This window comes from Balaenoptera borealis (genome assembly GCF_965194805.1).
Source record: "Balaenoptera borealis genome assembly, chromosome: 8".
Lineage (NCBI taxonomy): Eukaryota > Metazoa > Chordata > Mammalia > Artiodactyla > Balaenopteridae > Balaenoptera > Balaenoptera borealis.
The window spans coordinates 56823036-56835618 of NC_138865.1; the positions used below are offsets into that span (position 1 = coordinate 56823036).

General features: G+C 39.6%; 1 protein-coding gene across 23 annotated transcripts in view; it reads left to right on the top strand.

Moving 5' to 3' along the window:
- The window catches only part of BNC2 (basonuclin zinc finger protein 2), a 429325-nt gene that overhangs the window by 177085 nt on the left and 239657 nt on the right, over positions 1-12583 (top strand). Inside the window, exon 1 of one of the 23 annotated variants that reach the window (XM_082401621.1) lies at positions 9-12575. The exons of the other annotated variants lie outside the window; for them this stretch is intronic. Within the exon in view, the coding sequence (XP_082257747.1) occupies positions 12567-12575 (9 nt within the window). The 5' untranslated portion in view covers positions 9-12566. Of the gene's footprint in view, positions 1-8; positions 12576-12583 lie in introns of those variants that run through there. 23 annotated transcript variants of the gene reach the window in all.

Here is a 12583-nt window from a genome sequence, read left to right on the forward strand (position 1 = left end):
GTTGGAGTCTTACTGTTTTATCAGTTGGGGGTGGTGTGACAGTAACAGTGGTCTCTGAAGGCCGTGCAGATACATCAGATGCCATCAGGAGACAGGCAACTGCTGAGACAGGTATAACAGAGGGCCCAGTGTAGCATCTGTGCAGCAAAAAGTCCTTTTCAGGTTAAGTTGTATGTAACTAGAGATCGTTCATTTACTCATTCAAGAAATCAAGACTTGGTATGTACTGCAGTGAAGAAGAACGTGGTTTCTGAAGGCTGGCTACCTAGGTTGACACAGTTGCTGTGAGATCTTTGGCAAGTCACTCAACCTAACTGGGCTTTAGCTTTCTCATCTATGAAATGGAGATTTCCCACACTAGGTGACTGTGAGGATTAAATGTTCTAACACATACCTAACAGTTAGCACAGGACCTGGCACGTAACAGGCACTCAGGACATCTTAGCTCTCATCTTTTCAAATCATCATTATCAAGTACTAAGAATGATGCTAGGCTCTGGGGACACCTGGGGAGCTAGTCATGTCTCCTGCATTGTGGTCTCCCAGCTCAGGAGAACAGAAGCCGTTCAGCTGGGCGCTGTATTAGAAAAATAGGACTTAATGATAAGTAGCTTCCTTCTTCATGGATTGGGAGATAGGTCCTCTGGTGTAATATTAAGTTTATTTACAAAGCACATTTTTCATGAAAGTATTGACTTGGAATTCGTTGTGTGGTCTTGAGAAATTAGAAACGGTGTGGTGTATTGCAGATTAAAAATATAAATATGACATCCTGGCCAAAGGCCTATCTCCACTTCCAGGTACCTGTTAATTGTTATGGAATGTGTGTGCCAGTAATGCAAAGATGCAGGCTGAAGTTTCAATGTGGATGGCACCCCCTTGCATACTATTTTTTAGGGCCTCTATTTGGCATCATTTTCTAAATTTTAAGACTTAGGGGATGAGCATAGTGAGCTCAGTGTTAAAAAACTTTTTTTTTTTTTTTTTACTGATTTAGACCCCCCAAATGAGAAAAGAGAATAGTTTAAAAAATTGACTTCACAGTGGGCGTGATGGCGGAAGTGGTGGTCAGAGGAGGTTTCAGTTTTTATGATACTCTGAAGGGGACACCATCTCTTGCGCACCTGCTCTTGGCCTAGGGAAGACCACCTGAGCTCAGCAGTGCCACAAGCTGGTACTGTCTGGGCGACATATGGCTATGATACAACAGAAAAGCAGGTGTGGCACGTATGAGACATGATCATGCGTTTCCCAGTTTTAGAAAGCACACAGCTTGTGTGTGACACATATATGCAGAGTGATGGAAGACTTTTCGTGAAGAGTAGTCTGATCCTTGACCCCTTCGGGTTGGACGAGTGATGTTCTTCAAACACGTCACCTGGAATGGTCTGTCATGGGTGGTTGTTGGATAATCTGTTTTTGAACCTTGAGTTATGGAGCAGAGAGCGATGGGTTTTGCAGATGTGGGTGCATGAAATAAAACTGAAAGAGACCAATGGAGCACTTTACTTCGACATACCAAGGGAGAAAATGTATATTTACATGTTGAAGTGAAACCGTGGTTGTAGGTAGCTAAACAGATTGTGGAGTTGACAGTTCAGCGAGGGCCTTGCAAGGAAGACCCAAGTTACTGGGCAAAGAAAAGAAAGGGCTCATTTTATTGGATTCCTCATATTGCAACAGCATTTTGGTGGACTGAGTGGAAAAGCTGAATATGTGAAAAGATAGTCAACTACGAAGCATTGGTGCATTAACTGGGACCCACTTGAACCATTTCTTTCTCTCTTTTCTCCTCTTTTCTAATTATGGCTTCCATACATTTTAATAATACCTGGTACATATTCATATTATGTCTGTCATAATAAACTTGACACTTAATATATTCTTCACCAGCTAACAGTTCCAGGAGTAGCTTAGAGTCCTTTCATTCTTGCCATGGCATGTGCATTCTGGTCTTTTTTTTTTTTTTTCCTATCAAGTGAGCCATTTCTTATTTTTTAGTCCAACTCTGCACTCCGGGGAACTCATCATAGGACTTGCCAGCGTCGTTTACTTTTCCTTCTTGGATCTCAGACTTTCCCCCAGGGCCAGGCATTATAACCACGAGAGAATTTTATGTTTGGCCTCTTGATTCTGAGAATAATCTCTTGTACACCTCGATTTAGGAGCTCTGGCTTGTTTATATCCTTTCCTGTGAAGGATTTTCATTTAGACACACAGTATCCATATCTGGTTTACCTTTGTATTTGTACCTGACATGAATTCTCAGGACTGATGGAGCCCCTTCCTCTTCTTACCTTCTTTCTTTTAACCCTTTCCTTTTAATCCTTAAAATTTCAGATGACTTAGCAACTTTATCATTTAATAATTCCAAGATCCCTGACACTCTTTCATGAATGTATCCTTGGTTTTGAATGACTGTCATTGTGGAAGTCTGAGCATGACTTGACTTTTGCAAGGGCATCTGCTGTCTTTTTTGTGTTAATATACCTGATTTAGAAAAGTAGCTGGAAATCCAGACTTTGATTTACTGTCTTAACTTTCTTGATTTTCTTCAGTGGCTTTTGAAGTACATATGAAACTGTGTACTTTCTTTAGCTCTGGAGGTTAACTGATGCATAGGCTCCCAAAATCGTCCTCTTATATAATTATTTTATGGGAAATTGTTATTCTAGTGTAGACCTCCTTAATTGCTGTTAAATATTTCATTTTATTTTGTTTTATTTATTTTAATAAACTTATTTATTTATTTTTGGCTGCATTGGGTCTTTGTTGCTGCGCGTGGGCTTTCTCTAGTTGCGGTGAGCCAGGGCTACTCTTCGTTGCGGTGCATGGGCTTCTCGTAACGGTGGCTTCTTTTGTTGCGGAGCGTGGGCTTCAGTAGCTGTGGCACACGAGTTTCAGTAGTTGTGGCTCTCAGGCTCTAGAGCGCAGGCTTCAGTGGTTGTGGCTCACGGGCTTAGTTGCTCCGCGGCATGTGGGATCTTCCCACACTGGGGCTCGAACCTGTGTCCCCTGCATTGGCAGGCGGATTGTCAACCACTGCACCACCAGGCAAGTCCCAAATATTTTATTTTTAATCATAAAATTGACTGTTTTAGTCTCACTGTGCCTCATCGTGTGTTGTTACAGTTAGCCCAGCACAGTTCCTTTCCTGGTTGGGAATTCAAGATGTGGGGTTTGACTTGGTATTTTTCACCACTAAAGTGCTTAGAAAATTAGAGTAAATAATGAACCAATATTTCAGTACCCGATTAGACACAATTTACTGTGATGTTTCATAAACCACAGACTCCTTTCTTCTATGAAGGCATGAAGGATCACTTTTTTTTTCCCCAGACATACTGGGGTGCAAATGTAAATTTCCATAAAATTTAAATGAGGTGCTTCCTGTAATTAATGAACAATCGTGGCTGCTGTCTAGTCTACATTGTAATTAACCGTGATCAGGCTTGTTTAGTGATGGCACTGTTCCTGTAATAATTTGACAAGCTACTGTGAATTTGCCAGGTTATTAAACAACCTGCAGCATTCACTTACAGAATCACAGGGACGGCGGCGGCTGCTAGTTAATGGCAGCATAAGGACAAAGCAGAGCTGCCCATTGAAGTCTGTCGATCACCACGAACAGGTTTACATTCCTGTGATTTGGGAGAAGTTAATTAATTTTGTGTGGGTTGTCTTGAAAACTTTTTATTACATGGTAAACCTGATGGGGCAAAGCTGGTCATTTTTGTGAACTCATAATGAAGCTAACCAATTTTCTATATTGTTTTCATCCATACGGACACCCGGAAGCTGAGGTTTCCCCCTTCCCACCCTGTTAAATAGATGTAATATTTTAAACAACAACAGCAACAAGCTGTTCCCTCCCCAAATTTATTCCCAGCATCTCTCAAATACAAGTTTACTTTTTTATTGAGTGTGTGTGTTAGGAAGAGCAGATGACCTTGTGCCACGCACAGTCCTGTCACAGGGAGAGGGAGCCGTCTAAGGGGACTGGTAACCGTGTCCATAGTCACTAGCGCACCCGCCTGCCTGAGCCCCCCTTAAGGTTAAGAACTGTTCAAAACGTTACTGTCTAGTTACTGTGGTGTCTTTCATTCAGATTCTGTTTATTGACTAAACCACAAGGATTCCTGCCCAAAGTACCAGGCGGTCTATGCTTGACTGATTTTGATTTTCTAACATCAGCCCTGGGGTTTATTTGAAAAATGTACATACACTGCAGCTTTAACAAGTCAAGTGACTGCATGTTTTTGACCATGGAGTCGAGTATATCTGAAGATCATTAAATTTAGAGGGGAAAGGAGGGGTGGAGAATAAGTGTAGTAGTCATTGTACCATTGCAAAGAGAGAGAGAGTGTGGGTGTGTGTGTGACACATGGTTTTTGTCTTTTCATCTTCTCCAAGAGCCAGAAAGTTTCCTGCCGTTCTCTTTCCAGCTATTGACAAATGATTGCCAGATGTGAGATCTTTGCAGTGCTCTTTCCCTCAGCAAACCTGCAGCGATGGGATATTTGATTCTCCCTTGCCCATTTCATCTCCTTTCCACATCTGCCAGGGACACACAAGCAATACATCCCTACATGAGAGTTTAAAGTTTATTCAGCTCCTTTTTCCCCTCCGATAAAATGTGTTTGGAGACAACACAATGAGGTCCATATGACTTTCTCCCAACTTCACTGTATGAAATTAGTTGTTTATTTTACTTATCTACCTCTCAGTAATTGAACGATTTCATTTTAGTTTTGGTCCATGGAAAATTTGATGCAACTCTGGGAATGCTAAGAGTTTCCTATTGTTGTCTGCTTGCTGCAAGTATACCATCATCACAACTTCTCTCTGATCGTCTCAATTCTGATAAAAACTAGACTGGTGGTTTCTATGGACTTCCTAGGAAACTAGTTTTAATAAACAACTGTCAAAATACTAAGTGTAGCATGTCTGGTAAAATTCAGTAGTCATTTAAGACCTAAAAAGCCATCCATGAGGGAGAAAATTCAACTTGTTTGGCTTGATTAGCTTACCTTGTATTTGTGTCCATTGTCAAAGTTGTTATGGATAAGGTCCTAGTTTTAATCCCAAATAGCTTATAAAAGAGAATGTATAGTGAGTTTTGAAGGTATCTGAAATTAGCCTGTGTAGGCCACACACATAATCATTAACATGCACGGAAGCCTTTTGCATCTGCTTGGAATCTGTATTGATACTGATTTTTTTTTCTCATCTTAGTTTACAAATATTTTCCAAAGTACTCTTATAGCTTATGTTCATACTATAGGGTGGGCTGACACAGGTGGCCTTTCAGTTTTTCTATTAAACTTTTTGGCAAACGAAAAGGCCCCTTACTCCCTGAATAAGATCAGCATTTTTATTTTTTTTAACATTTAAAAAATAATCCATAAAATGTCTGCCACATGTTCCCTAGTTGATGGAAATGTTTTCCAAATTAGAGTGTAGTATTGGATTCTTATTGTAAAAGTGCTAGCGTGTTTACTATTTCTGCTACCCTCTTAGCTACCTGTCATTATACAAATTTATTTTTTTGTGTGTGAAACTCAAATGATGAATATAAGATAATTACTATTTATGAATTTCTGAGGAAAAATTGTTTTTTTTTTTTTACTGTTAAGAAAGGAAATGGCTTTGCCCATGTGAGACTCAAAATAGGAAAAATGTGGTCTCTTTTTCATTCTGTTCTTTTAAAAAAAATAACAAAGCAACAACAAACAAAACCTAACAAGAACAAAAACAAAAAGCCAACAGCCCCTGAAAAGAAGAAATCCTACTTAAGCCTAGGAAAAAGAGGTCAACCAAACTCATGAAGATGTATACATGGAATGTCTGTTACTTTTTGTCTGTCAATTAGATTATACCCCAGTAAAGCTTAACAGAGAATAAGGGGCACAACTGCTTACCACAAGTTGCCAAAATGTTGCATGTTTCTGTGGGAAGTGTCTATTGAACAGGGGAGAAAATAATCGTACTTGAAGAAACTGTTCACTCTTAGAAAACAAGGTGGTGATCCTGATGGGGGGAGTAAGTTTAAACAATACCCCTCAACACAAAATTACCATGACCAACAAGGATCCCTGTGGAAAAACTGATGTTTTTGTTGTCCTTCGATGGTGCCCGAGGACTGACACCAGGCCAGGCCCTCAGTGGATGCCAGTGGCTGGGAAGGTGGAGGCGAAGAGTGCTTTCACAAAACAGCAAGGTTAGGAGCTCCTGTGGTGGCACCAGGTCCCTTCAGATTTAGGTCGCGTCTAGGGACTTGCTGTCGCTAACGCATTTGCTGGTCTCTCGTGCCTTCCTGCCTTTTCCTCTACATGGTTAGAGTCTGGGAGGCAGAGAGGTGCTAAGCAGTGGAGGTGCCATCCAGCCCGAGTGCCTAGGGAACATCCTTCAGAGGACGACCTGTCACCAGCCGTCAAAGAGGAGAGTGGCTTTGTGGTCTCTGAACATCTGGCCGCGCTGCACAGGAAGCTGAGGGGGTGTCATTAATTGTGATGAAATAATTTAAACCATCAGGAATAAATGAGGCTGTTAAGCTAAGTTCAGATTCCATTTGCCGTGCACATGTGTCTAGCAGCCTGTGTGCAGTTAAAAAAAATTGAATTATATTAGCTCATGAGTAGAAGTGAAATAGATACTGTAAATGAAACAAGTTGCTGTGTGGTGATGACACAGTGTTGAACCACTTCATAGAGTTACAGTTTGTAGGATCAGTATATTGAGAATGGTACAGCATTTAATGAATTTTTTTTAAAATAAATTTATTTATTTGTTTGTTTTATTTTTGGCTGCATTGGGTCTTTGTTGCTGCGCGTGGGCTTTCTCTAGTTGCCGAGAGTGGGGGCTACTCTTCGTTGCAGAGCGTGGGCTTCTCATTGCGGTGGCTTCTCTTGTCACGGAGCACAGGCTCTAGGCACGCAGGCTTCAGGAGTTGTGGCACGTGAGCTCAGTAGTTGTGGCTCGCGGGCTCTAGAGCGCAGGCTCAGTAGTTGTGGCTCACGGGCTTAGTTGCTCCGCGGCATGTGGGATCTTCCTGGACCAGGGCTCGCACCTGTGTCCCCTGCATTGGCAGGCGGATTCTTAACCACTGCGCCACCAGGGAAACCCCATGAATTTTTATATAAAAGGATTCTTAAGATATTGAGAGAGTTAATCAGGACCAGTGGTCTATTGGAGCACAGAGAGGACGGGTAGGTGGATGGGTATAAAAAAGCAAGCCTTCGGGCCAAGGTGGTTGGGTGGACGGGGTCCTTAGTCTGCTAAGCCAGGCTGAATTGATGCATGGTGTACCTTTCCATAGATTCTGGCTTTGAGTCAGTATTGGGTGCCGTTGCTCCGCCTACGTACTCCAGGCTGGAGGACGATGTCTCTCTAATGACCAACTTTGGACGTCCCTTTGAGGCTTCCAGCACTTTGGGCACATCTGTGTTGTTTTCTTCAGAATGAAAACAACTCTCTTTGGTGATAGATGACTCCTCCAGCAGATGAACGTATTTTTAAGGCTTTGCATCATCAGTGAAGACTGATTTCAAGTGTAATTTTCAGGCACAGTGGAAAGAGGCAGTCTTCACTTCTTTACAAAGGCAAGACTGTCAGGTTGGAATGTCGGGACATCCCTGAGGTTTTGAGCACTAAACTGAGCAATGATGTAGGTTCCAAAGTACATTTCTAAAATAAAAGTCATTCCTTTTATACATGAGCAGAGTCTTCAAATTTGAACTTTTATTCAAAAATAAACACAGGAATCTGAAAAATAAAATGAGGATGTTTAGATACAAGAAGCATTTTTTAAAACCATCGGAGAAGTTATCCCTCTAGCAGGCGGAGGCAATGGTCCAGAGCCCTGGCAAGCGTTGGACAAAAGCCATTTCGCTAGCTGTGTCTTATCTCACTTTGCCCTATCCATCCCCTTGCTACCTCATTGCCTTTCTCTCTCCCCTGTTGTGTAACTCCTTTGTCTTTTCCTTTTCCATTTTCTCTTTTCCTTTATTCTCACTTATTTTATCCTTTCTCTTTACAACCTGTTCTCATTCTTCACCCTCCAAAGAAACGAACTGCAATTCTGTTTTCATTTATACTGTTAGTTTTCCTGCTACTAGTTAAAAGATTAATATGCTTTTTTTAAAAAAATTATTTATTCAGTTTTATTTTTGGCTGTGTTTGGTCTTCGTTGCTGCACGTGGGCTCCCTCTAGTTGCGGCGAGCGGGGTCTACTCTTTGTTGCGGTGCGCGGGCTTCTCATTGTCGTGGCTTCTCTTGTTGCGGAGCACGGGCTCTAGGTGCGCAGGCTTCAGCAGTTGTGGCACGTGGGCTCAGTAGTTGTGGCTTGTGGGCTCCAGAGCGCAGGCTCAGTAGCTGTGGCGCACGGGCTTAGTAGCTCCGCGGTATGTGGGATCTTCCCAGGCCAGGGCTCAAACCCGTGTCCCTTGCATTGGCAGGCGGATTCTTAACCACTGTGCCACCAGGGAAGCCCTAGGTTGCATTTTAACATAAACTTGTATATGACCATCGGTGTATTTTTTTAAGGAATGTGAATGAACCTTGATTACCTTTTTTTAAAAGGAATGCAGACTACTCACTAAATTATCCCTTTACCTGGACGCTTGAATGGAATTGTTGTCAATGAAAGCCAGAAATTTGTGGTTCTGAGTAACCATCTTCCTTCTTCCTCAACATAGAAGGAAGACATTCAAATCAAAACACTTGTGTTTCTTGATGTCTAATAGAGTAACCAGTAGTTAAGATAATGTTCCTTGTGTGTTTTGATCTTTGGATTTCATTTTAATTCATGTAATAGAGTAGGAAGACTTGAGTTCTTCAGATCTATCTTCTTGGCATTGTTGGAAGGATTGAAGGAGATGATGTGTGCGGGGGGCACTGTGCCTAGCACATTGCAAATAGTGATGTGACTGCATTATTGTTATTATATAAATGTATAAATTGTACTAGCATCTGTCGGCTAAGCAGGTAAAAATTAACAATAAATTTTTCTCCTGAAAATTTCACACATCTCTACTATTTAAATGTTACTCACCTTTAAAAAGTTTTACAATTCTTCCCTCAAGAATAGGGAATGCAAGGTGAACATGGGAAATTTTGAACAAGATACCTATGTTTTTCTTTCTTTGCTTGGAAGAAATCACTGCATTCTGTAGAACATTTATTTGTTTCTCAAAACAAATAAGAAAATGATAGTATAGAAGACAAACTCATGGTTACCAAAGAGGAAACGTGGGCGGGGGATAAATCAGGAGTTTGGGATTAACATACACACTACTATATATAAAATAGATAATCAACAGGGACCTACTGTATAGCACAGGGAACTCTACCCAATATTCTGTAATAACCTATATGGGAAAAGAATCTGAAAAAGAATGGATATAGGTGTATGTATAACTGAATCACTTTGCTGTACACCTGAAACTAACACAACATTGTAAATCAACTACACTCCATTATAAGATAAAAGTTAAATTTAAAAAAAGAAAATGATAGTATATACTCAGTAGTCACTTGACGTTTTCTCTTGCAGCTGTTTTAGTAGATACAGATAAAAAGCAGTTTCATGAACGTAAGTCCACCACCCCCACGCTACACCTTTTTATTTTGATGGTGTTTGAACTGGATGCCCCTACTTTGGGGGACCTTCTTTATTCTTCTGCTGTTACTACTCTCACTGTCTGCTTAAGTAGTAGTAAATTCATAAATTCTGTGTCTTGAATTATATATTTCAGGCACATTATAGATTAAATAAATGTTGGTTGAATGGCCTGAGAAGGGCATTTTGCATCCTGTCTCAATACCACTGTTTCTATGAGAGGATATTATCTAGATTTCAGGTGACCAGCTTAACCTAAGCTGTTCGTGTTGGGAACGGTCAGTGTTAACATAAGAATCCTATTTTTACTTTATGTAAGTTCCTTCGTCATAATAGCTTCATAGATGCTTCATAGAGGGAGAAAGAAAAGACAAGAAAACACGGAAGTATTTTAATTCTTGGCTTCAGTAGAGAGAATTATGTGTTTGGGGGTGTGTGCATGTATATGGATTTTGTATATACATACAGCATATATCTCATTACATACATATCCACATATTTTCTTTGTTCACAAGAATAACTGGTGATGTTCTGTTTGAATATTTTGTTGGAGTTAGGCATAATAAATAATTTATATTGAGAACACATAGTCCCTCTACCTCCACCCGCAAAAGAAAGAAAAAACTTTTGCTTGGGTGGATAATGGAACCTCAGTTTGTGTGTGAGATTCTTTAGGACTCAGTATTTTTTTCTTGTGGTTTCAAAATTTAAACCTGGAAATCATCTGAAGTTATATAATGTAATGTCTCCATCTTATAGATTTGGAAACTGAGGCCCAGAAATTTTAAAAGGCTTGCCCCAAATTACATAGTTAGTAAAAATTCTCCATTTCTGACATCTGAAGAATGGAGTTACCCAAGAATATAAAGTTGTTACTCTTTAATGTTCAATACATGCCAGTGGAGTTTCATGGAGTGTGGAAGCAGACCAAGTCCCCTTGAAATCATTGTTATTATAAAAACCATCTTTAAGTGCCTTTTTGGGATGGTACTGTGTTTGCATCCTATAAAAAGTGAGCTGAATAGACAGGGTCTCTGCCCTCTAGAAGTTTATAATCAAAAACAGATAATGTAGCTGACATCTGTTATTGTATTAAGGTCCTACAAATAAACATTGATCCAAATACATAAATAAAAGTTTTATATCAGAGACAAGTAAAAACCTGTTTGCTTGCCTGATTCATCCCTACACTGAAACCATCCGTGGAAGTTGTAAAATGACTAAACTGGACTAATCCTGACACCAGGATATTCCTGTAGGTTGTTATTTTTTAAGGGTTTTCATGGAGTGCTGGCATTACCATCATGTCACTGATAGCTTATTGTGAGTGGGTCTAGATTCAGAGATGTTGTTTTTATCTTTCTGGTTAAAGAATTGGAAAGAATTGAATTTTCCTCCCTCTATGGATTTTTCTCATTTCTGCGATACCTGCTATTGTAAACCAGCATTCTGGAGTGTACTTTACAAAAGGTATCCAAGCCCTCCATGTTAATAGAAATGATATGTTTTTAAAAATTAACAGCCTTTCCCCCCCTCTAAGTCACTAGAAAATGCATTAAAACAAATATAGGAGTTTAGGATTGATGCTGTAATGAGATGAACTTATATATCCAAAAGGCTTCAAAGGGAATATTGTAAGAAGAGGTTAAGTTCACAACTTTGGAATGAGCAGATCTGGTTGTAAGTTTGAGTAAAGCTATACCAACTAAAATTAAGCATATAAAAGTTGGCAAGGGAGATAGGTGTTGAGTTTGATCAAATATTTTCTCTCTGCATGCTTCAACTTTAATGCAAGGTATTTTAACAGTCACATCAAAAATGAGGTGTGGGGAAACTAAAACAGCAACATCAGGAAGCCTAAACATGAACCCATAACAAAGTTCAAGACATTAAAAAAAATAGCTGTCCCTACCCTAGTGTGGGTGTCTGTGTAAATTAAACCATGTGAGTGCATAAATTAATTAGAAGCACAGTCACTGATATAAATCAAACTTATTTGGTACACTGATGAAATGAGCATTGTTTATAAGATTATCTTGTTATTTAATCTCTTCTATATAAACCTGGCTGGTTAGAATTATGAAGTAATAATACAATTAATGTGATGATGGTATACTTTTTCTTAGTACAGGCCTGATCCTGTAGGCCTTTCTTGACTGGGGTTTGTGAATATAGAGGACCATAAGAGCTGGAAATTTTAATTAGCAAGAATGTTCCTCCTTTCCCCCTCCAGTTGTGTGGGTTTTTTTTTTTTTAAATCTCAGGATGTTCCCTGGATAGTTCATTCTTTTTGAACCACTAATCTACTGACCCCAGAAGAAGGAACTGCCTTTAGATATTATTTTCTCAAAACTGTGCAAAGTTCATTATGAGAGCTACCTGCTGTCTTCCAGCTATACTCTGCTGTGCCACTGGGTCTCAAATAAAGAGAAAGTTCTACTTACAAATGAAGCCATTAGGAATTTCTTGAATAAACAAAGTTTTTTTTTCTTTGATGTGCAAAGGAATTTTGTTTATAACTATTAGTCATATAAGTCCATGTCTAACACATGCAAGGAACATTTGTTATCTTTTGTATGAAATGGAAAGTACTCTTGTCAGCTAGAGAGTAGAAAACAGAAACACTTTTTAAAAAAGCTAAACAGAATCCTAGTGCAAAAGAATATTGTTAGTGTCATTATTTAGTATTTGATTCAGAACTTTTGCTTGGTATTTTTTTCCCTTATTTACCCTGCCTACTTTCCTAGTTTGCCACCCCCCAGACTCCATGAAGTTGGTTTTTTGATGTCTACAAATGAAAACTTTGCTTATGGGAAGTTAAATCAAAGCTGTGCACTTTATTGACCTTGCTCTCAGGTTGCTTACCTACTCCATGGCGTTCTTTTATTCTTTAACAGAACTTGACAGTGGTGTCCAATAATTTAACTAAGGAATTGCAGGGAAAAAAATGTCACAGGTAATTCC